This window comes from Plecotus auritus (assembly GCF_963455305.1).
Source record: "Plecotus auritus genome assembly, chromosome: 1".
In the NCBI taxonomy this organism is placed as follows: Eukaryota; Metazoa; Chordata; class Mammalia; order Chiroptera; family Vespertilionidae; genus Plecotus; species Plecotus auritus.
This window is the reverse complement of record NC_137770.1, coordinates 199,929,669-199,957,244: the sequence shown is the minus strand read 5'-3', so window position 1 is coordinate 199,957,244 and position 27,576 is coordinate 199,929,669. Positions and strand designations below refer to the sequence as shown.

Below are 27,576 nucleotides of genomic sequence, written 5' to 3'. Positions count from 1 at the left end.
AGTCAGCAAGCATTTATTACTATTTATATAATATGCATACAATACATGCAGTTCTATTTACAAGGTTCTGTAGGTTTGGTAACCTTCATGTTATCTCCCAAGCTGCCATCATAGAATATTTGTCATATATTGTTTAGCAATATCCCTGGAAATATTTTTGATCTATTTTTGTTTGTTTGACTTTCTTTTAGAATCTAATGAAGAGCTCATTTATTATTGGGTGGGGAGAGAATATGTTGTCCAAATCTCAAGGACAATGTTCCGTGTTCCTGTTTAAGTTCTCAATTAAATTAATTCTGAACTTTTCAACTGCTGTTCCCAGACCACAGGGCCCTACCTTCATCTCTAGGACACCTCAGAAGTTCATTAGGTCCAAGCATGACCATCTCACCATAGTTTGAACTCAGAGTGGAAATTCCAGGATTAAAAAAAAAAAAAGCGTTATTCAACATGCACTTGTGATTTAAAAGGAAATGGAAGAAATTCTTGATAGCAGGTGACTTCCTCAACCTCATAAACCCATAAACCATCTACAATAAATGTTATACCTAGTGATTAAATGTTTAAGAGGTTTGGTGAGAACAAAACAAGAGTATCTGCTATCACTTCCAATCAAGCTTGTACTGAAAATTTTAACCAGTGCAGTAAATTTAGAAAAAGACTTTAAATTTTATAATGAATGGGAAACAAAACTGATATTAGTAGCAGATGACATAATTGTCTATGTAGAAAATGCAAAATAATTTACAAATGTGTAATTAGAAGGCTGATAGGTACAAAATAATATACAAAATTGGAATGTGTAGTTTTAAAGACATCATATAGACTATCATAAAAGACACCCTTTATAATAGCATTCAGATAAAAAATCTTTAGAAATAAGTTTAACAAACAGGTATGAGAAGAAAAAATTTAAGTGTTATTTAAAGACCTCTGTTTATGAACTATAAGAGTATTGTCAATGGTCTGTTGTTGGGAGGCTTTATATGATTAACAGTTTAAATTTAAGTCCTGGTGATGACATGCTCAATAATGAATAGCATTATTAGCTATGCAATCTTGAGAAAATTACTTAACAGCTTATAATTTGGGTTTTCTCACTTTGTCCCTATGAGACTCTGCTCTAGTCATAGTAGAACACTTCTTGGTTCTCTGAAAATACCATTTGTTTTCTGTTTTGGCTCTGGGTCTTACAAGATGGAACGTCTTTCATCTCCTCCTCACCTCCTAGCTCATTCATCTGGTTAATTTTAATTTATTCTTCAGCTTTTAGTTCATTAATCACCTCCACCGGGAGGCTTTTCCTGAGCTCTGTAACTATTAATTATCCAATTAAGTGTCACAATTAGAATCATTTCATTTTCACCCTGATTTTGCTAGTGAAAGGAAATGAAGCAAAGAGAAAGCAACTGACTTGCCCAAGGTTAAAAAATCCTGTTAAAGGCAGAGCCAAGGCAGGATGCCAATTGTTATCTCCATTTTCTTCCAATACTTCCCCTTCAGCCAGCAGGGCCAGCTCCACCCTGGTTGCACCCAGCCTCTGTGGAATGTTGAGACATAAAACCTCCAGAAAGAGACCCTCTGTGTATTTCTGGGTGAGGTGCATTTCTTTCCCATGACACGGTAACTCACCAGGCCAAGACATCCTGACTGCTCCTCCTTGCCAACTCTACCAGCCTCCCTTCACTGGTTATCAGATTCTACGATCTTAACCTGGATTTAAGCCTGTCTCTGCATTTTCGCCTTTGTTGCTGATGTTAACATGTAACTACTGAAATTTCATTAGCTCTCCCCAGAGTTCAATGGGGACCCACTGTTTCTCTGTCTTTTTTTTTTTTTTTTCCGTTTTACTTTATAAACAATTCAGTCAGTTGCCTAAGCCAGGGGACTTGGCTTCATCATAGACTGACTCTCTCCTTCTGCTTTGCATCCAACTGGGCTCTAGGTCCTGCCATTTCCACCCCCTTAACAATTCTCACATGTAACACCTTCTCTTCCTTCTCTGTGAAATTGCCTTAATTATGCCTTTTATCAGCTTTCACTAGACCTTTGGCATAACTTCCTAACCAGTCCCCCAGACTCCAGGCTGTCCCATCCTGTCAGTCTTATTTACTGCAAAGTGATTGTTCTACAGAGCAGATCTCATCAGGTCATTCTTCTCCTTCAAGGGCTGTCTACCACGTAGCCAGTGTCCCTGGTTTAGGTGGTGTATTAGTTTGCTTGAGCTGCCGTAACAAAGTACCACAGACTGAGAGGCTTAACAAAAATTTATTTTCTCATAGTTCTGGAGGCTAAAAGAAGTCTAAGGTCGAAGTGTCCTCAGGGCTGGTTTCTTCGGAGACTTTTCTCCTTGGCTTACAGATGGTCGTCTTCTCCGTGTATGTTCACAGGGTCTTCCCTCTGTGTGTGTCTGTGTCCTAATCTCCTTTTCTATAAAAACACCAATGATAGTGGACTAAGGCCCACCCCAGCACCTCATTTTAACTTAATTCCCTTTTAAAATAGTGTATCTCCAAATAAGGTCACATGGTGAAGTAGTGAGGTTTAGAACTTCAACATATGAACTGGAGGACAAAATTCAGTCTATAACAAGTGGCTTACACAATTGGATTATTTATAAAATTTCTTGTTATTTATTCTCCTGGTATGCCCCAAAACATACAAAACACTGTTAGTTGACCCAAGAACTATCCCCGTCTTCCTTGAGCCTTTCGAAGTTTCATAGTCCTTTGACAGAAAGATCCAAACTCCTAACTACCTTTATGGTCATTGCATAAGCATATACTGCTAATCATTCAGAAGCTAAAACGTACACCATAAAGTAGGTAAACTGGTTATACTTTTTTATTGAAGGAAAAGTGTAGAGAGCACCTGGGAAGGCACATGAGCATTTCTTTAATTATTGTCAGCTGAATCCAGTGGCGTTGGCAAAGCCATGTCCTGGAAACACGCTTTGCCAGAGACAGGAGTGTTGTCAGCTTGACCTTCAGCCCAGGTGCCAGGGGGTGGGTTTTGTTATTTAAATTTAGCCAAGCACCAGGAATGAATACGACACAGGCCCACCCAAGAATGCACATAATCTCCTTTGTCTTGACTTTTAGTAAAACTTTCTGTTTTTTGCTGTATAAAATAAACACGCTGTATTGGCTCTGGGTCCCTGTCCCTGTCAGAGGACAGTGGTCCCACCTAGCCCCAGCTTTTTCCTTCTATCTCTGTGTCTGCCTCTTTCTTTCATTTTCTCAATCCCCAGCAGCCCCTATTCAGGAACCGCATTGCTCTCTAGCCTCGCTGGATGCGGAAGAGAGAGAAATATCTACAGAAAAGTGTATGCACATTATAAAAATTCAAATGGTAAAAACAGTTATCCAGTAAAAAACAAACAAACAACCCTCAAGCCTCTCCCTTCTACTCCGGATCTTCCATTTTCCTTCCCAGAACCTGTGAGGATTATTAATTTTCTGCATGTGTGTATCATTGTTGGAATAAAATAGTCTATAAATAAATCAGTATATCTGTTTATTTGTGTGTGTATGTAATAGCCTATTGTAGTCTACAACATGCACACACACACACTTCTTTTTTATGGTACACATGAAGAAATACCATGCATATTGTTCTGTACCTCCCGTGCTTTGTGTAAAAATATGTTTTGGTGAATATTCAATTTCAGTGAGTATTTTCATATATTTCCCTAGAGGTGGAGAGATGTGGGGCAGAGTATTTTATTGCTGGAATGTATCACTAGTTATTTAAGAAGTTTCATATAAATATAATTAGGGTGCTTTTAATATTTTGTTTCTTTTGCTCTAATCTCTATATCTCATTTCTTTTCCTTGTCTAATTCCATTGTCTAGTACTTTCCCAAACCTGTTATATAATAATGGTTGTTCTGGACATCCTGTCTCAGTTTTAGCTTTTTAATCCCTTCCTTCTATTTTTCTACCATTAGACACCATGCTGACTTTTGGCTCTTATTATACATGTAGGTTGTTAGTATTGTTATGTTTAATAACTTACAAATATCTGTTGGAAGAATACTTTTCCATCACTTATCTTTCTTTTAAAATTGAACTGGTGAACTTAAAGAATATGTCTAGTCTTTACTTGTCCTTTTTATCATTCTGATAGGAGGAGAAATAAGTTACCTTACTTGGAAGGAATGAATCAGGCATGCTCAATTTAGTACTACCCTTTTCCCCTTTGGAACCAGGCCCTCCACACGTGCGAGGCCCCTCTGGTTTAACATTACCGTGACTTGGTCGCTGTCTGCTTATTTGTGGTATTCAGTAGGCAGTCTATTTGACTCACATCTTATGCTATATCTTCCAATGTTTATTTTTAGCAATATTAAATACTGGGTTTAATTTCATTTGCCACTCATCTGATCTTTTTTTTTTTTTGTACTTGTTATAGTGCTGAGATATTTTCTTGAGTTCTTTAGACACCCTAACAGTAAGTGTGCAGTCAGTCATATTTTATTAAGAGTTTTAAAATCTAGAATGGATGTTTAATGCATTCTTAGCAATATCTACAGATCATTTAATCCATTAACAGTTCATTAATATAGGCACATAGTATATGCTGAATAAATGATTATTAAATTAAATTTTAAAATCTCTGTATTTGTAAATTCATCAGTAAGTGCAAAACTGCCTTTACTGTTATATGTTTACAGGTATGATTCCCAAATTTATTCCTTTTTACACCATATCAGTTAAAAACTTCAACAAAGCATATTATGGGGATGTTATTTATTCTCTTCTAGTTTTAGAGCAGCCGTGGGCAAACTACGGCCCGCGGGCCGGATCTGGCCTGTTCGGCTGTTCTATCCGGCCCACGGAGCCGAAAGAGCAGAGGGTTCTCTTGCTCTCCCCTCCGCTCCTTCACCAGCAGCAGTGTTAACATGGCAACGTCGGGAAACACGGCCGCAGCTCCTTCTTCTGAGTGGGTGGATTTATATCCGCCCATTCAGTAGAAGGAACAACCTCTCAATCTTCCAGAGGCTCCTTGTAATGCCCGCGGACGTGTCCCCCGACATCACCCTGGGAATGCGTAGACACGTTATCGTGGTGATGTAGGGAGACACGCCCCTGGAGAGCACAGTATCAGAGCATTAGCTAAGAAGGAGACCAACAACACTGTTCCCACTGAAGTTGATGTTTTAAAGACCAAAAACCTTTCAACCCAGTCTATATTGCCATCTACATCTATGTCCCGGGCATAATTTGGAAGTTGCACTAAAGAAAATGTTTAATTTACTGTTTACACATTTTGTTCTTTTCTATTTGTTTTAGTTTTAAATTATTTTATTATATTTAAGTTTAATTTGAAAGGCTTTTGTACCTTTCCTTTGTTAGGCAATTTTATTTTGCCTTTGCCATCTTCCATATAAGGTATGTTATTGTGCTATGATGCCTCCATTTTTTGAAGTTTCAAATGATAATAATTAGTGTTTACATTCTTCTTGTTAAAATATTTGAAATGAATAAAACTATTGAAATAATAATAATAAAAAAGACCGTACCCTATTATGTAATGATGTTTACTTTGAATTTATATTAGTTCACACAAACACTCCATCCATGCTTTTGTTCCAGCCCTCCGGTCCAGTTTAAGAACCCATTGTGGCTCTCGAGTCAAAAAGTTTGCCCACCCCTGTTTTAGAGGCTAAGAAAGCATTTCATTTCCACTCAAATATAGTACCAGGAAAGTGTCTTATAAAACCAATCAATATAATAAAATCATCTGTGTACATAAATAATGTTATAGTTACCAAAATATAATAGCCCCTAGACCAGCCGTGGGCAAACTACAGCCCGCGGGCCGGATCCGGCCCGTTCGGCTGTTCTATCTGGCCCACGGAGCCGAAAGAGCGGAGGGTTCTCTTGCTCTCCCCTCCACTCCTTTACTTTGAATTTATATTAGTTCACACAAACACTCCATCCATGCTTTTGTTCCGGCCCTACGGTCCAGTTTAAGAACCCATTGTGGCCCTCGAGTCAAAAAGTTTGCCCACGCCTGCCCTAGACAATGAAGGCAATAAAGCAATCATAAGTAAAAGGGCCAGCCACTCCCTATATTGTTATTTGATATTGTTATTTGATAAAGTAGTAGAATTAAACCAAGAATATCATCTTTGGTTTGGATTAGAAATGAAATTGCCCTTTGAAGTTCTTTCCTGGGACTGAAGTAAATATTTCTTTTAAGTTAATTCTTTAGGCTGAGGTTTCTTCAAGTACAACATCATGAAGATGATTCATCTTAAAGTGGGATAAAGAAGTTCTGCTGTGAAAGCGTTTTACATACATGGAAGTTCCTGAAAATAGAGTGTGTAGATTAAACGGTATGGATGTGATAGCCAGGTGGACTTATCTGTGAACCCTAACTTTGGCACATACTAGCTGTGTGACTTTGGAAAAGTTAGTTAACCTCTTAGAGCCTCAGGTTCTAAATCTGAGAGTAAAATGAGAGTAATTCCCTTTAGACTCTATAAAGCTGTTTTAAGTATTAAATAAAAGAAAAGGTAATGATGTAACACAAAACCTATTCCAAGAATATAATAATGTTTTCCATAAATATTAAAAAATACTATTTATTTTTAATAATAACATTTATGTGAACTCTCTTCCCTTTATCCCCTCTATCAGTTAAAATATACATTTGTGCCAAATGGACTTTAATAAATGTACAAGTAACTTCCACAAACAAGGCTCAAAACTATTTACTCTTTATTATCCATTTCATTGTCCCATCCACTTAAACATGAATATGTTTTTGTTATGTAGCAAGGTACAAATAAGTTAAATGTATTTACAATTTCTTTTTCCTTGGGAATGCATCATAAGTTTAATATGTAAATAATGTAAAAACTGTTGTTTTTGTCTGAGATTTTTTTCCTGGTCATAGATTACAATTTCTCCTCTAACCATTTAAGTGGAGATTATCCTATATAATAAAAGCCCAGCGACTACATGGCAGAACAACTGGTCGAAAAGTTGTTATGATGTGCACTGACCACCAGGGGGCAGATGCTCAATGCAGAAGCTCCCCCTGGTGGTCAGTGCACTACCACAGTGGGAGCACTGCTCAGCTGACCGGGATGAGCGGCTGCTCCCGAACCCCGGGCTGATAGGCAGGAACCCAGGCTGTGATCATTGCCTCCTCACCCCAGGCTCCTCCTCCTCGCTTCCCACCACCTCCTCAGGACGCCTGCAGGGCACGCAGCACCACCGCTGGGCTCACAGAGCTGACCCTGGAGGCTGGGAGGTGGGTTCGTGGCCACTGCGGGACTGAGCCCTACTCTGCTGCCTCTCAGTGCTATTGTCCCTGGGCCCAGCCCCAATCAGGTCCCCTGGAGCAGCGAGTGCTCCTGCTTTACAGAAGATGCCAGACCAGGGAGCAGCCACTCAGAGGGCGGATCCACAGCTGCTCCGCTGACCGGGATGAGCGGAGCTTCCACAGCGGCCAATCCCTGCAGGCCACGCCCCCCATCAGTACACGAATCCAGTGCACCGGACCTCTAAGTTTAGAATAAGAAGAAAGGATTCTGCCATCCACTTCCCACCCTTTTCTAGTTGTGATACTCGATTAGATTTTCCTGCCTAAGAGTTAGAGCCACCAAAGAAATATGAACCATTTTATGTGGCTACTAAATATTAATAAGCTTTTAGTATAACTTTCTTAGGTGAGAACTATTAAAACACTTCAAAGAAACATAATTAACATAATTATGAATATTCCACATTATGAACAAATATTTAATTTGTACTTTATTTTAGATACCAAATAGTGGTTAAATTCTACCATGGGTTCCCTCTGGTGGCCATGTTATATATGATTACAATCAAGTAAAATTAATGTGTAAATAAAAGCTCTAGGGGCAATACACCTAAATATTGACAGTATTCTTATTTGCAGACTGTGTATCTTATGATAGTGGCTTTTATAATTCTTCTCCTCTTCCTCTTTCTCTTCTTTCATTCAGCTTTTCTACAACTTTCAAATTTTCTATAATGAACATGTATAAGTTTTGTAAACAAAAGTATAGCCTTATTTAAAAAATATTCCAAGGTACCCTGGATGGTCAGTTCAGTTGATTAGAGCATCATCTGGATACAGCAAGGCTGCGGGTTCAATCCCCAGTCAGGACACATACAAAAAATCAACCAATGAATGCATAGATAATTGGAACAACAAACTGATGTCTCTCTCTCTCTCTCTCCCTCTCTCATCAATAAAAATATTCCAAGGTTATGTTCAAATGACTCACAACATTTAGATGGAAGTCAAGATTGGGTTCACTATTTCAATAAACTAATGAAAAGAGCTTCATCCCATCCACAAGTAACATTTTTATTTCCTGTTATAGCCAAAAAGAGTTTTATCAAACTTATTACTAAATTCTTACAAATCTGTTAATGAAAGTTTTCACATGTATTATTATTTTCTGTGCATCTATATCCAGAGATGACATGCTATTCAAGTTAATGCCAAGCTTTTGGGTTTATGAAACATGGATTCCCTCTAGTGGCCAAATTAATTATGGGAAATAAAAGTGGTATAAACATGTACTCTTAAAAAAGAGGCTTCTGTTTGGTGGTTGAGCGTTGACCTATGAACCAGGAAGTCATGGTTCCATTCCTGTTCAGGGCACATGCCCGGATTGAGGCCTGGGTTATGGGCTTGATCCCCAGTGTGGGGCATGCAGGAGGCAGCTGATCAAGAGTCTCTCTCACCATTGATGTTTCTATCTCTCTCCCTCTTCCTTCCTCTCTGAACTCAATAAAAATGTTTAAAAAAGAAAAGAGGCTTCTTAGTGAGTGAGGGATGTGGATTACATCCAGAGAATCAACCATGCTTAACCCTTGTGTTTTATCTGTTTTAATTGAGGTATAATTTACATACAATAAAATGTTCTCATTTTAAGTGTGTGATTTGATGAGTTTTGAAAAATGTATACATTATGTATCATACCATAATAAAAACCTAGAACATTTTATCATCCCAAAAGTTCTTTTGTACCCTTTTTTTAGTGAGCCCCAGATGAACAGTACAATATAATGTAGAAATAGTGAGAAAATACCATTGTTCTTAATCTTAGGGGTCTTTCACCATGAAGTATGATTTTATTTGTGAGTATTCATAGGTGTCATTTTACCAGCTTGATGAATATTTCTAGTTTTGTGAAAGTTTTTTATTTTTTATTATGAATAAATATTGAATTCTGTCAAATACTTTTTCTACATCTATTGAGATCATCATTATTTTTCTTCTTTAATCTGTTGCTACCAAGAATTACATATTAATTTTTGAATGTTGAACCACTTATATTCCTACTTGTTAATGATATATTACCCTTATAATATATTGCTTTATACTATTTATTATTGTTTTAAAGATTTCTGTTATTATGTTGAGGAATATTGGTCTGTAGTTGTCTTTTCTTGTGATACAATGGTGGCCTTATAAAGTGAGTTGGGAAGTGTTCCTTTCTCCTCTATTTTCTGAAAAATTTGCATAGGGTCATTATTATTCTTCTCTTAAATGTTTGAAAAAAATCACCAGTGAAGACCACTATGCCTGGAAATACTTTGTCAGAGATTATTAATTACTAATTAATTTTTTAAAATTTATATAGAGTTATAATATTTTAAATTTCTTCTTGGATCAATTTTTGATGATTTCTGTTTAAAATTTATATTTTATTTATGTTGTTAAATGTATTGCATTATTATCTTATTAACATGTAAGCTTTTTATAGCATCACTTTATCAACATTACTAGGGGCCTGGTGCACGAAATTCATGCATGGAGGGGAGGGGAGTGTTCCCTCAGCCCAGCCTGCACCCTCTCCAATCGGGGACTCCTTGGGGGATGTCCGACCGCCAGTTGTCGGACATCCCTCTTGCAATCTGGGACTGCTGGCTTCTAACCACTCACTTGCCTGCCTGCCTGATCACCCTAACTGCCTCTGCATGCCTGCCTGATCGCCCCTAACTGCCTCTGCATGCCTGCCTGATCGCCCCTAACTGCCCTCCCCTGCCAGCCTGATCTCACCCCCAACTGCCCTCCCCTACTGGCCTGATCACCCCTAACTGTCCTCCCCTACTGGACTGATCTCGCCCCCAATGGCCCTCCCCTGCCGGCCTGATCTCGCCCCCAAGTGCCCTGCCCTGCCGGCCTGGTTGCCCCCAACGGCCCTCCCCTGCCAGCCTGATTGCCCCCAACGGCCCTTCCCTGCCAGCCTGATCTCACCCCCAACGGCCCTCCCCTGCCAGCCTGATCTCGCCCCCAAGTGCCCTCCCCTGCTGGCCTGGTTGCCCCCAACTGCCCTCCCCTGCTGGCCTGATTGCCCCTAACTGCCTCTGCCTGCCTCATCACTCCTAACTGCCCTCCCCTGCCAGCCTGATCTTGCCCCCAACTGTCCTCCCCTGCCGGCCTGATCACCCCTAACTGCCTCTGCCTCGGCCCCCACCACCATGGCTTTGTCTGGAAGAAAGTCAGACGTCTGGAAGATGGCTGGTCAACCCGGTCTAATTAGCATATTACCCTTTTAGTAGTATAGATAGATTATACAGGATAAGATTGCTTAAATGGGTACGGGGGAGCCTTTTTCAGCAGGAGGAGATGCTCTTGGCGGACAAAAACACATAATCCCTATATCTGGACTGATAGCCAGCCATATGCACTATATTACCAAACCAGTCATGAAAAAATTGAACCGCTTTCTTCAGCTGTTGCCCTTAAAAACCCTCCTCAGCCCCCACCTTAGGTTCTGCCTTTGCAGTTCACCCAGATTAGTTTCTGATGGGTCAGTCAAAAGCTCCGCCTCCTATGCAGCCATTAACTCCTGGCACTTCACCCAGATTTGGTTCTGATTGGTTGGTTTATATGCCAGTCAGCATCTCCAGGCCTATCTCTGGGCCTGATCAAAGAGGGGGGCTGATCAGCAGCCCCCGAGGAGTCCTGGAGAGAAACAGAGGCACAGATGCTGGTGAATCAACAGCTGCCACGGAGGCTGGGGATCAGACCCTGCCTCTCTCTGTAGGCCTCTCTCTGGGCCTGACCCACAGCCCCCTCGGCAGTCAGGTGCTGGGTCGCCATGGCAACCCAACACTGACTTCCGCTGTTCAGTGGAGCTTTGGTCGTTAGGGACCCTGGCTCTTTATATCCTTATATAATAAAGAGGTAATATGCAAATTGACCATCACTCCAACCCTCATGTGGTCAAAGATGGCTGCCCTCATGTGGACATAAGATGACTGCCACAAGATGGCCAACAGGGGAGGACAGTTAGGGGTGACCAGGCCTGCAGGGGAGGGCAGTTAGGGGCAATCAGGCTGGCAGTGGAGCAGTTAGGCATCGATCAGGCTGGCAGGGAAGCAGTTAGGGGGTGATCAGGCTGGCAGGCAGAAGCGGTTAGGGGCAATCAGGCAGGCAGGCAGGTGAGTGGTTGGGAGCCAGCAGTCCCAGATTGGAGAGGGTGCAGGTTGGGCTGAGGGACAGCCCCCCATGCACGAATTTCATGCACCAGGCCTCTAGTATAGTGGTCGGCAAACTCATTAGTCAACAGAGCCAAATATCAATAGTACAACAATTGAAATTTCTTTTGAGAGCCAAATTTTTTAAACTTAAATTTCTTCTAACACCACTTCTTCAAAATAGACTAGCCCAGGCCATGGTATTTTGTGGAAGAGCCACACTCAAGAGGCCAAAGAGCCACATGTGGCTCGTGACCCACGGTTTGCAGACCACTGCTCTAGTATACAGATACTGCCTTTAGCATCTGTAGTGATACCCTTCTTTCATTCCTTATAATTTGTGTCTTTATGAGGGAGTTAATTTTGTCCTACCTACAATCTAATAAACTAGCCTTCCACAGTTTCATGAAGACTTACAGAAGACATGAGACTCCTGGACAGAGACAAAGAAATTCATTACAGCAAAAGTAGTTGCAAAAAAATGACCAATTCAGAAAGAATATGAAGAGAATAATTCCATTTACAATAGCATCAAAAAGCATAAAATACTTAGAAGAAAATCTAACCGAGGATTTATACACTGAAAACTACAAAACATTGCTGAAGAAAATTAAAGAAGACACAAATTAATGGAAAGACATCCTGTGTTCATGGATTGGGAGACTTAATATTGCTAAGATGTTAATGTGACCCATAGCAATCTACAGATTTAATGAAATCCCTATCAAAGTCCAATTGGCATTTTTTTTTTTGCAAAAATAGAAAAATCCATTCTAAAATTCATATAGAATTTCAAGGGACCCTGAATAGCCAAAACCATCTTGAAAAAGTACAAAGTTGGAGGTCTCACACTTTCTGATTTCAAAACTTATTCCAAAGCCACAGTAATCAAAAGAGTATGGTTCTGGCATAAGGCAGGCATGTAGAACAATGAAATAGGAAAGAGAGCTCAGAAATAAGCCCTCACATACATGGTGAAATGATATAACCAAAAAAAAAAAAAAAAAAAAAAAAAGTAGTTGCCAGAGTATTAGCATCATTGTTCCAGTTTCTTGAGCCCCACATATCACAGAGAGATGTGGAGGATCAGATAAAGTCCGCATATGTAGTGGGTTGGCCACAGAGGAGGAATCTGAGTTTAAGGAATCCATCACTTTTATGGCAAGCATTAAGGAAGCATTCATTCCCTTTGTACAGAGGGAGTCATTACCTCATCTCTCATATGGAATCTCAAGGGACCCTGTCATCTCTCAGGCTTACCAGCTTCATGAAGACTCCTGAGAAATGGTTCAGGTAAAAAGGCGTTAAGATAGTGCTGGGAGATGATGACTTTGGTAAAAGTATTCACATGTCTGCACATTAGCAACATTAAAAACCTCTCCAAATTAAAAAAAAAAAATCATTGAGCATCCTTATATCCAGTGTTTTGAACTCTATCTGATAGTGTCCAGAAATCCCTTATCTGAAGCTCTGTACCTAGCTTGGAAATAAAGGTTGCTTTTTGTGACATCCGGACAAGAGTAGGATGTTTCATTCTTATTGATATGACTTTAAACAGCAAATTTTCTGACAGTCTATGATTTTAGAGAAGAAGAGTCTAAGTAAGAAAGCAGCAGTCAAAGGGATTTTGATGACACTTCATACCTACAGTCTTCTGACCTTGGGAGAAATATTGTTTCCTTTGACTTTGCAGCTGGTTTTATCTGTGTCTGTTGTTATACTAGTAAAACAAGACAGCATGCCCCAAATGGAGTGGCTTATGCTAAGCCTCATGTCACCAAATGAAGACTTACCTATATTTCAGCTCTACCAGAATCAGACTCTTAAACCAGTCAATCAGGAATCGCTCAATCATCACTAGTTAGGTAATCTACCCACCATCCCCAAAGGAAAGTAACTGCAATAACCGTCCTGCTCTTTTTTTTTTTAAATAAAATTTTTTAGTTGATTTCAGACAGGAAGGGAGAGGAAGAGAGAGATAGAAACATCAATGATGAGAGAGATTCATCAATCGTCTTGCCTCTTGCATGCTCCCTATTGGGGATTGAGCCCATAACCCAGGCATATGCCCTGACTAGGTATCGAACCCTGACCTCCTGGGTTCATGAGTGGACAATCAACCACTGAGTTCACCAGCTGGGCCCAACCTGCTTTTTGCCTGTATAATTTCCTTGTTTCCCCTCCCTTTTATATAAAAGACTTATTTTTTACAGTTCCTTTTTATCTGCTAGATTGGATGTTGCCTGATTCAAATCAACTTTTGCTCAACTAAACACTTAAAATTTTAAAAAATTTGGCTCAGTTTATCTTTTAACATACCCCAGTGTAATGAATGGCCAGTCTTGATTTTCCAAAGGGAGCTGATATTTTGCTTTCTCAGTGCAAACTCACCACACACAACAGCGCGTTCCTAGGCTGTTAACTTGATCATAGACTGGAAAACCATAGACATTGTTCAGTTTTATTCCCCTCTCCCAAAAGGGTAAATGATAAGGCAGAGCTACAGAAACCCTAAAAATCAAGGCCGTGTTCAGTCAGGTCCCCCTCTTCTCTCCACACACTCACACCCTTGTTTCTGTCTCCAGCCCCCAAGGTGTCCACACGTCGCACCAAGGGAGTCAGAAACAAAAGAACCAGTGAGATCCTCCCCACTTTAAATCAAATTCCTCGTGGCCTCTCCGAGGCTGTGGGTGGGAGCCCTAGCTTGGAAGAAAGGGGGCGTGCTGCGGGAACGGATTAGGGTAGCCGCCTTCCCTGTGTCCTCCCCCGGGGAAGATCTGCGGCTTGCGGAGTAGGAGAGAAGCCAAGTCGCCAAACCACAGGGCCACCCACCAGGCTTCCAGATGCAACCCCCCAGACTACGTCCAGCTCAAGCCTTGCGGCCCGACCCTGCCCCCTGACGCTGGGGAGATCCCTCAGCCCCGCCCCCGGCCCCCGGCCCAAGCTTGGCTCCTGGCCCCGCCCCTGCACTGCTCCCCGGAACCCGGTGGTGGTGGGAGCTGCTCCCCCGCCGGGCCCGGTGGGGGCGGACCCCGTCCAGCAGCTGCGGGACCGGAGCTGCGGGGGTGAACTCCGTCCGGAAGCCGGGGGTTCGCGGTCATGGCTCTGTCCGCCCGCGTCCTCTGGCTGCTCCGTGGTCGCCTGGGCCGAATGGGGGCGCCGGGAGCGGCCGGGCCCTCGTTCCGGGCCTTTCGGAGCAGTGGCGCGAGGTATGAGCACTGCCGGACGCTTGGTGTCCCCGGTTCTGCGCGCTCCGGAGGGGAAGGCGCTGCCGGCGGGAGGGGGGCAGCACGGTGCGGGCGCTCGGAGCGGGCGGAGCTCCCGCGCTCCCGGCTCGGGGCTTCGGGTGGCAGCGTGGCGCAGCGGGGCGGGGGCGAGGCCTTTCGCGGCTCCGAACTTGGCCTCCGGGACCACGAGGCCTGTCCAGTTGGCGCGGAGTCGGGCAACTTGGAAGTGTTTGGCTCTGGGCTTCGGCACCAGATTGTCCCTTCTTCGCTGCTGGTGCCGTTGGGTTATTTGTGCAGACATTTGAGTCCCTCGGGAAAGCTGCCGTGAAAACGCGTGGTCTGCTCCTTCCAAACATTTCTTTTTGTTTGGGTTATTGTAATTGGTAAACAAAGGAGCGGGCGCTGTTCCACGTGGGTGGTTATGAGTGTTTGAATTTCTGAATTTCTTTGTTGGTAATACGGAGTTAGATCTTTTTCAGCCCTAACATTCTTAATGATTTTCAAAATCAGACATTAATCTTGGTTTCTCAGTCTTTTTTCTGTATGACACTTCCCAAACCGCGGTTGAAGTGATGAGTCTTATATTCGCTGCATCTCTTTGGACCTTGTTGCTGGCTAGTTTGGAAATACAGAACAGCACGGTTTTAACTGTGTGCCAGGGGGCCCTGCAACACGACCCTTCCGTCAGTTACAAACGCAAATCTAAGGAGTTAAATTATATTCTCTTGTCCCCAAGCCAGTGAGTTCAGAAGAGATTCTGTTTCCAGACTTACGGTACAAGGCTTCCAGTAATGCGCCGCTTTCACTGCCAGTTTCCCTGGCCAGAGATGGTGTCTTATTGTCTTTTTGAGTCTCCATTGTTCAGCATAATTAATACCTCGGAGAAAGTAATGATCAGTAATGTGGAATATAGCTGCTGCTTATTTAATTTAAGTCCCCATTGCATGCATTTGGATGTAAGTCTTGAGTAGCTGAAATAAAAATGATTACTTGGGAAGGCAGTTTTTAGTGACAAGGTCTGCCACAAGAATATGTGAGAAAATAACCGATTCAGAGTTCTGGTTGTGTAAGCTCTTGTAGTGTCTGGAAGAATTTGCCAGTTGTTTGAAATTACTAACTTTATTACCTAGGAAAAGGAGTGTCTGGAGAATTCTATTTGCATTACAAAATTGAAGGAATTATCTACTATAGTTATTTTATCTACTGATTTAGATTTTTAAAAATTTTAGTGTTTGAGGGCTTCTTTCCAGGATGAGGTTAACTTTTTTCAAATTGTACAAGTTGATTAATTTCTCTTATCCAGCTTGATGTAATCAACCCCTTCACCCTATCCCCTCCATGTTTACTGAATGGGAGTCACAACAGTTACAACCCAAGTGTTTGGTTGTAGCCACTAGGTTTGTACAGATGCCTCCCCCACCCCCCACATGGATAATTTAGATCTTTTAAAAGTTTTATGTAATAGTCTCTTTATAATTGAAAACTAGAGGCCCAGTGCACGAGATTTGTGCACTGGGGTGGGGGTGTGTCCCTCAGCCTGGCCTGTGCCCTCTCGCAGTCTGGGACCCCTGAGGGGGTTGAGGGGGATGTCCGACTGACAGCTTAGGCCCGCTCCCACAAGCCGTCTGTTGGGCATCCTTAGCGCTGTGGTGGAGGAAGGAGAGGCTCCTGCCACACCATCGCCGCTGCGCTCACCAGCCATGAGCGGCGTTTCTGAGCAGCACTCCCCCTGTGGGAGCGCACTGACCACCAAGGGGAAGCTCCTGTGCTGAGTGTCTGCCCCCTGGTGGTCAGTGTGCATCATAGAGACCGGTCATTCCGCTGTTTGGTCGATTTGCATATTAGCTTTTTATAATATAGGGTAGGATAATCAAGAGTAGTAATTTTAGAAAGCTTTTCTTAATATAGATAAGAACTGTTATTTCGACCCAGCTGCCTTCAGCCCCATTTGATGCAGATTTTAACTGTATAAAAATAAACAATACTTTTGATAGTTTTTATTTTTTGAAGGCAGCACTGAAAGTTAGGATAGGGTGGTGTCTTTGATATCCTCCTGTTGGCACTGAGTACCAGATATAAAGGTGAGGATGGCTGTAAGGTTGAGAAACACCTGTGGACTGGTGGGTCTCTGGTGGGGAGGAATTCGGACAGTGTGTTGATGCTTATTGGTGTCTCTTTTCTCTTCTAGGGCCAGCAGAGAGAAGAGATTCCATCTTCCAGAGGTCGCCACTGTCTGCCTCCCCACTTGTCCCCATCCTCAGTCATCATTTTTTAAATGTGTAGTGACACATTAGTTGTCTAGTTCTTCATAGTGAATGTGGTCTAAATCTGACTTCATTCCCATTGACTTAAAATTTGAACCTTAGTGTTATTTTTACTGAAAATTGTCTTTGAGTGTGATAAACTCTCCACTGAAAAATATTGACAGTTTGAAATTAACAGATTTTAGTATCAATTTCTGAGTTATATAGAGCCTTACATGAAAGATGAAAATGTATTTTTTATATTTTTGAATAATTAGATACCTGCAATAATGGATATGTAAATACGGCTTTAGTGGAGGTTTTTTTTGACAAGTGAAATTTCAAGTGATAATGTTTGACAGAATTTGAAAGTTACAAAATCTTGAAGTATCATTTAACATTTTTCTCAATGTTTTTTCCTTTAAGATTTGCAGAGGTCCCCCCACCATTTGTGAGAAATTAGATCTTATTAATGGGAAGAAAATATATTTAATGTCAAAGAAATAAATTAACTCTTCTATTTGTTGCAACTTATTGTTTCTAAAATGAATTCCCTAAGTAGCCCAAAAGTTAAAAATAAAAAAACATTCTTGGTGATTAGAGTTTTCCTACTTTGTCTTGCTATGTGAGGAGTTTACAAATTAAAAATGTCTTTGGGTTGTAAATAGCACATAAGTCTGTCTCAGTGCTTTTCAGTACATGGAGCCGGGCAGGAACCGATCCCATTTGAGGGGGAGGTCCCACACAGACCTTTTAAATTAAAGTCTTGCTCAAAGCAGATTTGCAGGTATCCTGCAGCAGGGACTTCCCCAAACCCTGCTTTAGATAATCCTGCGTGAACTAACTTTCAGTAAATGGATAGCCCAAGTTTTTGTTTCATGTTTATCCTGTTGTTCTGTTATTCCTAAAATCATTAATTTGGCAGATTTGTTTTTTCTTCCTCCTGCTATGATTCCTTTTAGCATTTATAAAAATTTATGTATTGGCCTACAGCTCTTTATAGAAGCCTCACTTTTCTTTATGTATCATTGCCAATGGCTTTATAATTTTTGCAGCTAGGCTAACATTAAAAAAAACACCCTACATTTTGGACTTAGAAAAAGATACTGGTTTATGTTATTTAAATATTAATGTCTTATAAAGTAGGTAGTTGAATTTAATAATTAAAAACCAAGTTTTATCATGAAGGCTGTTCATTTTTCTTCAGATTCTCCCCTCTGGACTTATTCAATATTTATATCTTTATAGAAGAATTACTTAATAAAAGATCTTTTTATCCTCATGTGAGGCTGAAAGGACCCAGACTTTATTTAAGACCATTACTAAAGCTGATTTTCCACAGACTGATTTCAGCCAAGATATAGTTCCAATGACTAACAAAGACAGTTTCTCAAAATCATATTTTGTTTTGTTGGCAAATATGATAGTGTGGTTTTCCCATCTGAATGCTTTACCTATTCTAATGAAAATGAGATATGATAGCTGTATAGCTACAGTTTTGATTTCTCAGCAGTTCTTATACCATTTTCAATTTAGAAATTAAATATTTCACCATTTAATGTCTTGTATCTTAGTTTTATGTCTGTCCTGGTTGTTTAGAGATAATATGTTCTAATGTAATATGTCCAAAATTAAGTTTTCTGATTAAAATTAATTAGTAGATGCAAAACACAGACTAATATTAATCTCAGAATTTGTTACTCATGAGTTTAATTTCTATTATATTGTTAGTTCTAATTCAAAATCTCCAAATTGTGCCCTACAATACAAAGCAATTAAACTACCTTAGGACCTGAAGAGAAATTTGACTCGTTAATGATTATATTAGCTTTTTCATAAAACAGCTCTCATAAAACAATTGCTGCTCTAAAGTCTGGTTTAAAATGAGATGGAAACCTAGCTGCAGAAGCAAGATGCTAAGTATTCAAGTTGAAGACTGTTAATCTTGGGTAGATTTTGGCATTTTACTGTTTTGTGAAGGGAGTATTTTATATACAAGCAAAGTCATGATTTTTTCTTTTTTTTTAAATATATTTTTATTGATTTTTTACAGAGAGGAAGGGATAGGGATAGAGAGTTAGAAACATCAATGAGAGAGAAACATCAATTAGCTGCCTCCTGCACACTCCCCACTGGAGATGTGCCCGCAACCAAGGTACATGCCCCTGATCAGAATCGAACCTGTGACCCTTCAGTCCGCAGGCTGATGCTCTATCCACTGAGCCAAACCGGCCAGGGCTGATTTTTTCTGTTTACTATTTTGCTTTAGTTAATTGACACTTCATTTAGTTCTAATAACCAGAGTTTAGGATAGTTACAGTTTATTTTCTGGGAAGTATAGGTAAATAAACAAGCTCATAGAAACAATACTAAATGCTGATGGCTTTCTGGTCCCATATTATATTGCTCCTGATTATCTGAATATGTCTCCATCTGTTACTTAACAAAACCTAGGAGAGAGAGAGCCATTTTTGCAAATCAGCCAATTAGCTCTTTAGTCAAATCTCTTTATGTAAGGTCAACAGAGAACATTCCCATTATACAGCTGAGGAAATTGCATGCCTTTGAGCACAGTTAGTGACTTGTCCAAGCTCATAACTGCTAATTAGGGCTGACACTCAGGACTTCTGGCTTGGGGTAAGTAATTAGTACTGCACTGGGCTGCCCTATACTCCTCTCCCCCGTCCCCATGATTTATTGCTTCCTAAGAAATCCACAGTTAGTGCTAGCTCAGCAATATGGGGAGAAAAAGTACTGAAAGAGCCCTTGTTCTGCTTTCTTTGGGGGTCACTTGCAATATTTCTGCCTTTTCAGGAAATGTCACCTGAGCAAGTAATGCTAGGGTAAATTGTGTGAAAGATATCTCAAAGGTCAACTTCACTTTTGATGTCTATTTAATGGCAATATGACTATGATTTTCTAACCAAACCAGCTCATTTTTTTTTAAGACTAAAAAGAGATATCCAAGTAATGAAAATGACATTTTTTGAACTAGAGGTCCGGTGCACGAGTGCACCAGTGGGGTCCTTCAGCCTGGCCTGCGGGATCAGATGAAACCGGCTCTCCAGCATCCCCCGAGGGGTCCTGGATTGCGAGAGGGCACAGGCCAGGCTGAGGGACCCCACTGGTGCAGGAATCTGTGTACTGGGCCTCTAGTATGCATATAAGATCTCTGGTTAATCTCTTCCCTCCCTCCCCCACTCCCTCTGAGATTCATCAGTCTGTTCCATGTTTCCACATCTGCTCCCTGGTGGTCAGTGTGCATCAGAGCTACCAGTCCAACAGTGGAACAATCCACCAATCCATTGGTGGAAGCTTAGGCTTTTACCTATATAGATATTTATTTGACTAACAAATATATTAGTGGACCTATAAAAAAGTTCTATTCAAAACTTTTCTAAATTAACATTTTAAAAGTAATTAATTTATATTCTTATACATTAAAACAATTTAATATTTTAATCTTAATTTTATATTCAGATTATTTTTTATTAAGAACTTTTCATTGAAAGTAACCATAAAATAAGTCCAAAGGAAGCTACGTACTGGTCATATTTGATACACTGATATAACATTAGTGTTCATAATATATAAATAAGGACTACAGATTAGAATAATAATCCATTAGAAAAATGGTCAAAAGAGATGAAAAGTCACTCCATAGAAGAGGAATTCCGCATGGCCAATAAGCCTTTAAAATGTCCAACCTCTAGTAATTAAGGAAATGCATGTTAAAACCACAATGAAATGCCGTTTAATTAATTGGTTAAGTTAAAAACTTAGACAATATCAAGGAAGTAGGGGTCCTCAAACTATGGCCCGTGGGCCACATAACGGCCCGCCGAACATATTTATCCGGCCCGCTGGGTGCCGCTGCCTGTCCTGCTTAGCAGCTGACTCATCCCGGGCCCACAGTGCACATAGGAATTTGTTCATAGTTTTTTTTTTTAAACTATAGTCCGGCCTTCCAATGGTCTGAGGGACAGTGAACTGGCCCCCTGTTTAAAAAGTTTGAGGACCCCTGAAGTAGAGCAATAAAAACTTATACACCACTGATGGACTTGTGAACTACTTTGGAAAACAGGTTAGCATACATTAAACACACATATGTATCCTATAATCCAGCAATTCATTCCTGGGTATATGCCTTAGAGAAATATTCTATATTAATGAAAGCCTAGGTGGTTCTTGCGTGACATCCTCATGTCATCAAGATGGCTGCCACAAGATGGCCACCCTCACGTCACAAGATGGCCAGCAGGGGAGGGTAGTTGGGGGGAGCTAGGCCTGCAGGGGAGGGCAGTTAGGGGCAACCAGGCTGGCAGGGGAGGGCAGTTGGGGGTGACCAGGCCAGCAGGGGAGGGCAGTTGGGGGTGAGATCAGGCCAGAGGGGGAGGGCAGTTGGGGACAATTGGGCCAGTAGGGGAGGGCTGTTGGGGGCAATTGGGCTGGCAGGCAGGCAGTTGAGTGGTTAGGGACCAGCAGTCCCCGATTGTGAGAGGGATGTCCGACTGCTGGTTTAGGCCTGTGGATCAGGCCTAAACCGATAGTTGGACATCCCCCAAGGGGTCCCAGATTGGAGAGGATGCAGGCCAGGCTGAGGGACACCCCCTCTCTGTGCACAAATTTTGTGCACCGGGCCTCTAGTTATTATATATGTAGTATATAATGTATGCTACATCTTTAATGTTTAAAATACAAATAGTAGATTGGATTATAAAGGAAAATAATGGAATTATTAATCAAAATTTCAGAATAGTATTTACTTATGGGAGAAGATAGGGTTATTTGATAGGGGAGGGTTACACAGATGATTTCATTGATTATAATAATCTTTATTAAAATGGGTGGTAAGGTTAATTGTATTATTTTCCCTTTTCATATATTTTACAGCTATTTTGCATCTACTCACTTTTAATATAATTCAGGAAGACCTATTTTGATGACATTGAAAAAACATTTTAAGATAGATAAATATCCAGAATACTACCTATCTCACCATTTTATTTTGCATATTTTAAATCTTTAGCCATATGCATGCATATTTTAAGAGTCATAATTATGTATGTAGCTACAATTTTTCATTTCCTATCTTCACTTTATACAATGGATATTTTCACATATTGCTCTGTTATAATTATTTTCAGTGGCTACAAATTTTTAAAAATTATAAACATTTCAACTCTTTGGTAACTTCACAAATGTTTAATAAACACATACGATGTGCACATACTCTGCTAGGTGTTAAGGATATCATAGTAAATATACACTTGCTGTCCTATCCAGCAATTTTAACAAGGACTTACGATAATACAAAAGAGGAAGAGCTGGGTGCCGTGGGAGCTCATAGAGGCAGTTCCCTAGGGTAAAGGGTCAGAGAACATATCCCAGAGTACCTAAGCTGAGACTTGAGGAATATATGTGGAAGTGAAGGAGGAACGGATTTGGTAGGGAGGTTAGAGAAGTAAGGAGAAGGAAAAGTGTTTCAGGTCAAGGGAACAGGGCATGTGAAGATCCAGATTGAGAACCTGGCGCAGCTGATACATTGAAATGCAGCTGTGTGTAGTGTGGGACTTGGTGAACTCTGTGTTCTTTAGAAGTGATGCCAAAGAAAGCTCATGCACGGGCTTGAAGCTATAGGATCTTAGATTTTAGTTAAAACTTCCTTTTCTCAGTTTTTCAGGTTAAACGTTTTTGGAGTCTAATTTGACTTATTTTTCTCACACGTAACACCCAATCTCAGTAAATCTCAGTGGTTCCATCCTCAAATTCAGAATCATACTACTTAGCACCCCTATTGCTACCACCCTTGCCCAAGCCACTGTCATCTTTTGCCTGAGATACCACCCTAGTGCCCCCACTCCCTTTGCTCCCAGAGACTCTCCTCCACCTTTTAACCAGTTCTGATTGAAAATGAGGAGTCATGACACTCATCAGAATCTCCAAATGGCTTCCTAGCTCACTCACAGTAAAAACCAACATCCTTTCAAAGGCCTGAATGTTCTTATGTAATCAGACATCCCTCCTTGACTTCATGCCCTGTCGTCCACTTATTCTTTCTATGGCAGCCACTGACCTCCTTACTATTCCTTGAACATGCCAGGTACACTCTTGCCTAAAGTTCTTTGTTCTTGCTGTACAGTTTCCTTGGCCTGGAATTCTCTTCTTCACACGACATTCCCTCATTTCCTTCATTTATGCTCAGATGTCACCTGGTTAATCAGAGAAGTGACACTAACCCACCTATATAAAATGATAACCCTGTCCTTTCGATATGTCCTTTCCCTCCTTTTTTCACACATGATATATTAAATATTTGCTTTTTTATTTTTTAAATTGCTGTGTCTTTTTCAACTACAATATGGTTTCCATGAAATTGGAAAATTTATTTTGTGCACTATTATTTATGTTCCTGGTGCATAGAATAGTGCCTTTATATAGAAGTTCCTTAATATATGTTTGTTAATTTAATAAACAATGGGCATGTAGTGAGGAGTTTTACCAGGAAATTGACATGATTACATTTGGAAAATCACTGGCTGCAGTATGGAAAATGGATTGGCAGAGATCATAACTTTAACTAGGGAATTAAATTCTTGCTGATATCAACAATGTGCATGTTGAAAAATTCATTTGTTTATGCACTAAGGATTATGTGGGCTAGATAATATGTGTGTTTACCAGTTCTTTTAGCACATGGACTGATACAGGCATCCTCCCATTGGGTCTCTACTAATTCCAGGTTACTTTATATATATTTATAGTGTGTCTCCCACAGAGCCAGGCATGTTGAGGCTCTTCAGTGACTGAGGAAATCAAGAGGATGGGTCAGCTGCTATTGAAAATGCTCAAAGTCATAATTGGGTGGCAGTCTTGTGGATATTTACCCATAAACACAAGCTAATTCAAGCTGTATCATCTATATATATAAAAGCCTAAGCAACTGTTGTGACTGGTCGACCAAACTACTGGTCAACCGGTTGCTATGATGTGCACTGACCACCAGGGGGCAGACACTCAATGCAGGAGCTGCCCCCTGGTGGTCAGTGCAGTCCCACAGCCAACCTCCCGCGGCCGACCAACCTCCCGCGGTCCCTCCCCTGGGCCGGAGGCCCCGATCAGCCCCTATTGGGACTGGGCAAGATAGCCCTAATTGGCACTTATTGCCGGCAGGCAGGCCTCTAGTGTTAGCTATAATTAGCAAACTAACTTAGCATCTTAGTGCTATAAAGTAAAGTAGGCACTGTCACTCTCTCAGACCCCAACATACAGACTGCAGTCAAGTTTAATCTGTATATTGTCTCTTCAGAAGCCAGGAATCAATTTATGCCAGTGTTGACTCTGACATTCTCTTTGTAGTTTCTCGACTGTAATTATCCTGAATTATTTTCAGTGATTGCCTGTTTCACAGTAGCCTATGAACAAATTATTCTGTTGAACAGAGAATCCTATATAATAAAGATGTAATATGCAAATGGTCGTTACACTGTGAAGTGTAATGATGAAGTGTAATGACCGACCACATAATGACTGGATCACGGATCAGCAGGAGGGTGGGGCAGCAAGCTACAAGCAGGCGGCGGAGAGCTACAGGAGGGGGCAGGGCAGCAAGCTATGAGGAGGGGTCGGGGGGCAGAGGGAGCTACAGGAGGGCAGCAGCGAGCTACTGGTGCACGGATTCGTGTGCAGGGCTACTAGTCAACTATAAGACACATCAGCAGCAGCACTGCTATTTATATGATATAAAATGCAACATGGAGTTCAGGTGGTTTTGTGTCTTAAAATATAAATGTATGTTGTTTACTATAAGAGTGAATTATAGTTTATTAGCATATAAACCTGCGTTTGTAATCCAGTATTTTACCCTAACTGAATATTGCTGACACAATTTAATTTATGGAAAGTATTTAATGTTTATCTTTTAGAAATGAGCCATGCTGGAATTAGTTGCTGTATCTGCAACCCTTAATATTTACTAATACAGAGGTCCTTGTTCTCTTAATATTAAAGAGCCACTAAATTAATTAATAAAAAATGAGCACTAGAAATTCATAGTAAACAGTGAAAAAAGTTTGTTACTTAATCTTGAAAAATAAAATTTAAACTCAAAGTAAGTGTATTTTATCTTAACTTTATTTAGTCTATCATAATTACGTACTAATTATTAGAATGTACAAAGACACAAAATATAAAAACTCACTCAAGAAAAAATGAATACCCTGAATAGCACTGTATATTAAAAAGTTAAATTTGTAGTTTTAAACCTACCCATAAAGAAAGCTCAAAGGTCAGGTATTTTCACAGGTGAATTCTACCAAATATTTAAGGAATAAATAATAGCAATTTTACAGAAACTCTTAAAGAGGATGGAATACTTCCTAACTCATTCTATGAGAGCATCATCACCCTAGTACAAAAACCATATAAAGACATTACAAGAAATGAAAACTACAGACAAATACCTCTCATGCACATAGATGCAACACAAGTAACAAAATTTTAGATGAGATCCACAATATCTGGAAAGGATAGGTACATTATGACCAAGTGAGTTTTATCCCAGGAATGCAACGTTGGTTTAACATTTAAAAATCAATCAATGTAATTCACCATATTAACAGACTAAAACCAAAAATCCATAGGATTATATATGATAATCTCAATAAATTCAGAAAAAAACATCAGATAATATTCTGATATAAGCTCTCATCAAACTATGAATAGAGCTAAATCATAGAACTAAATGTATAACCTAAACCCATAAAACTTATAGACGGGAACACTGGAGAAAACCTTTGTGACTCTGAGTTAGGCAAAGATTCATTATACCAATACCGAAGTCATGATCCATAAAAATAAAATTGATTGAAATACATAAAAATTTAGAACTGATATTCCAAAGACACAGTTAAGAGAATGGAAAGGCAAAGCACAGACTAGAAGAAGATATTTTAAATCACAAACCTGATATAGGACTTGAATCTAGGCTATTTGAAGAACCCTCAAAACTTCAATAATAAGGAAACAACCTATTAAACAATGGGCAAAACATTAAATTACACAGTTCAACAAAGAGCCTATGCAGATGGTAAATAAGCACATGAAAAGATGCTTAACATGATTCAATATAATCAAAAGCACAAAGGAAATACCAACATACAGTATAGGCAATAGTATGTCTAAAATGTAAAATACTGGCAATACCAAGTGATGGCAAGTATGTTGAGCAACTGGAACTCTCATATACTGCTTGTGGAAATGTAAAAATGCTACAACTACTTTGGAAAGCAGGTTGACAGTTTCTTAAAAATTTAAACATATACCTATCATATGTTTCAGCCATTCTGCTCAAATTTTGTGCAAGAGAAATGAAAGCATATGTGTATACAATGACTTAAGCATGAATGTTCCAGACAGCTTTATTTATCATGACTACAAACTGGAAACAACCCAAATACCCATAAACAATTGAATGGATAAACACATTTCTGTATACCCATACAATGGGAAATTACTCAGCAATAAAAATAAATAACTATTGATACATGCTACAACATTAATGAATCTTAATTATGGTGAGTGAAAGTAGTAGATAAAAAGGAGAGTGTAGTGCATAATTTCATTTTTATAAAATTCATGATACAAACTAATATGGAGTGCAGAAAGCAGATTAGTGGTTGCCTGGTGATGGGGGGAGGGGACAGCAGAGGTACATGGCAGGGACATGTAGAATGGTGAGATTACAAATGGGGTACCAGGAAAGTTTTGGGGGTGATGGCTATGTTCATTTTCTTAATTGTGGTAATGGTTTCCCAGGTACATACATATATTAAAACATCAAGTTGTACACTTTAAATGTGTGCAGTTTATTGTATGTCAATTATCCTATATAATAAAAGGCTAATATGCAAATTGTCCCCTCAACTGGGAGTTCAACCAGGGGACAGGGCTGGCCAGCCAATTGCCCTCGACCCCACCCCCTGGCCACCCCAGCCCGGTCAGCCCCTTTCGGGGCAGGCCAGCCAGCCCCCACCCATGCACGAATTCATGCACTGGGCCTCTAGTACTTCAATAAAGCTGTTATAAATTTAGGACAGTGGAGTAAATGTGACACACTGAATTTTCCATGAACTTCCATGTCTTGAAAGCTATTAAATTTTTAGTGAAAAGTCAACAAAATTAGAATCAAAAGTACAGTTTACTTATAATAAGGTCTAGTTTTAATTGTATTGTCTAACCAGTTTATTCTCTCAATTATTTACCCAGGGTTATGATTATTATTAAAATGTACTTTTGTGTTGAACTGAAGAAGTGGCTTTCAAACACGGTCATGCATAAGAACACTTGTGAGAACTTGCTAGACATGTGGATTCCTAGGCTTCACCCTCTAGGGACTGTGAATTGTGGATGTGGTCATGGGGTCTGGGTATCTGCAAGTTCAGCAAGCTTCCCAGGCAATTTAAATGTATCTATCCATAGGCCACATTTTGGAATCACTTCTTCCCAGAACAATGTTTACATCAAAATTGTATGAACTTGGATGAGCACCATGGATCACTAGGGCCAGACTGAAATGGAGTATTCTTGATCTGGTTCTACCTGTATTTACATCACCTATTAAAGAAG

General features: G+C 40.2%; 1 protein-coding gene across 2 annotated transcripts in view; it reads left to right on the top strand.

Annotated features, from left to right (window-relative positions):
• The first annotated feature begins 14,447 nt into the window (after positions 1-14,447).
• MTHFD2L (methylenetetrahydrofolate dehydrogenase (NADP+ dependent) 2 like) overlaps positions 14,448-27,576 on the top strand; it is a 112,542-nt gene continuing 99,413 nt past the window's right edge. For both annotated transcript variants that reach the window (XM_080659117.1, XM_080659116.1), the window contains exon 1: positions 14,448-14,689. In XM_080659117.1, the coding sequence (XP_080515243.1) occupies positions 14,580-14,689 (110 nt within the window). In that variant the 5' untranslated portion in view covers positions 14,448-14,579. The remainder of the gene's footprint in view (positions 14,690-27,576) is intronic.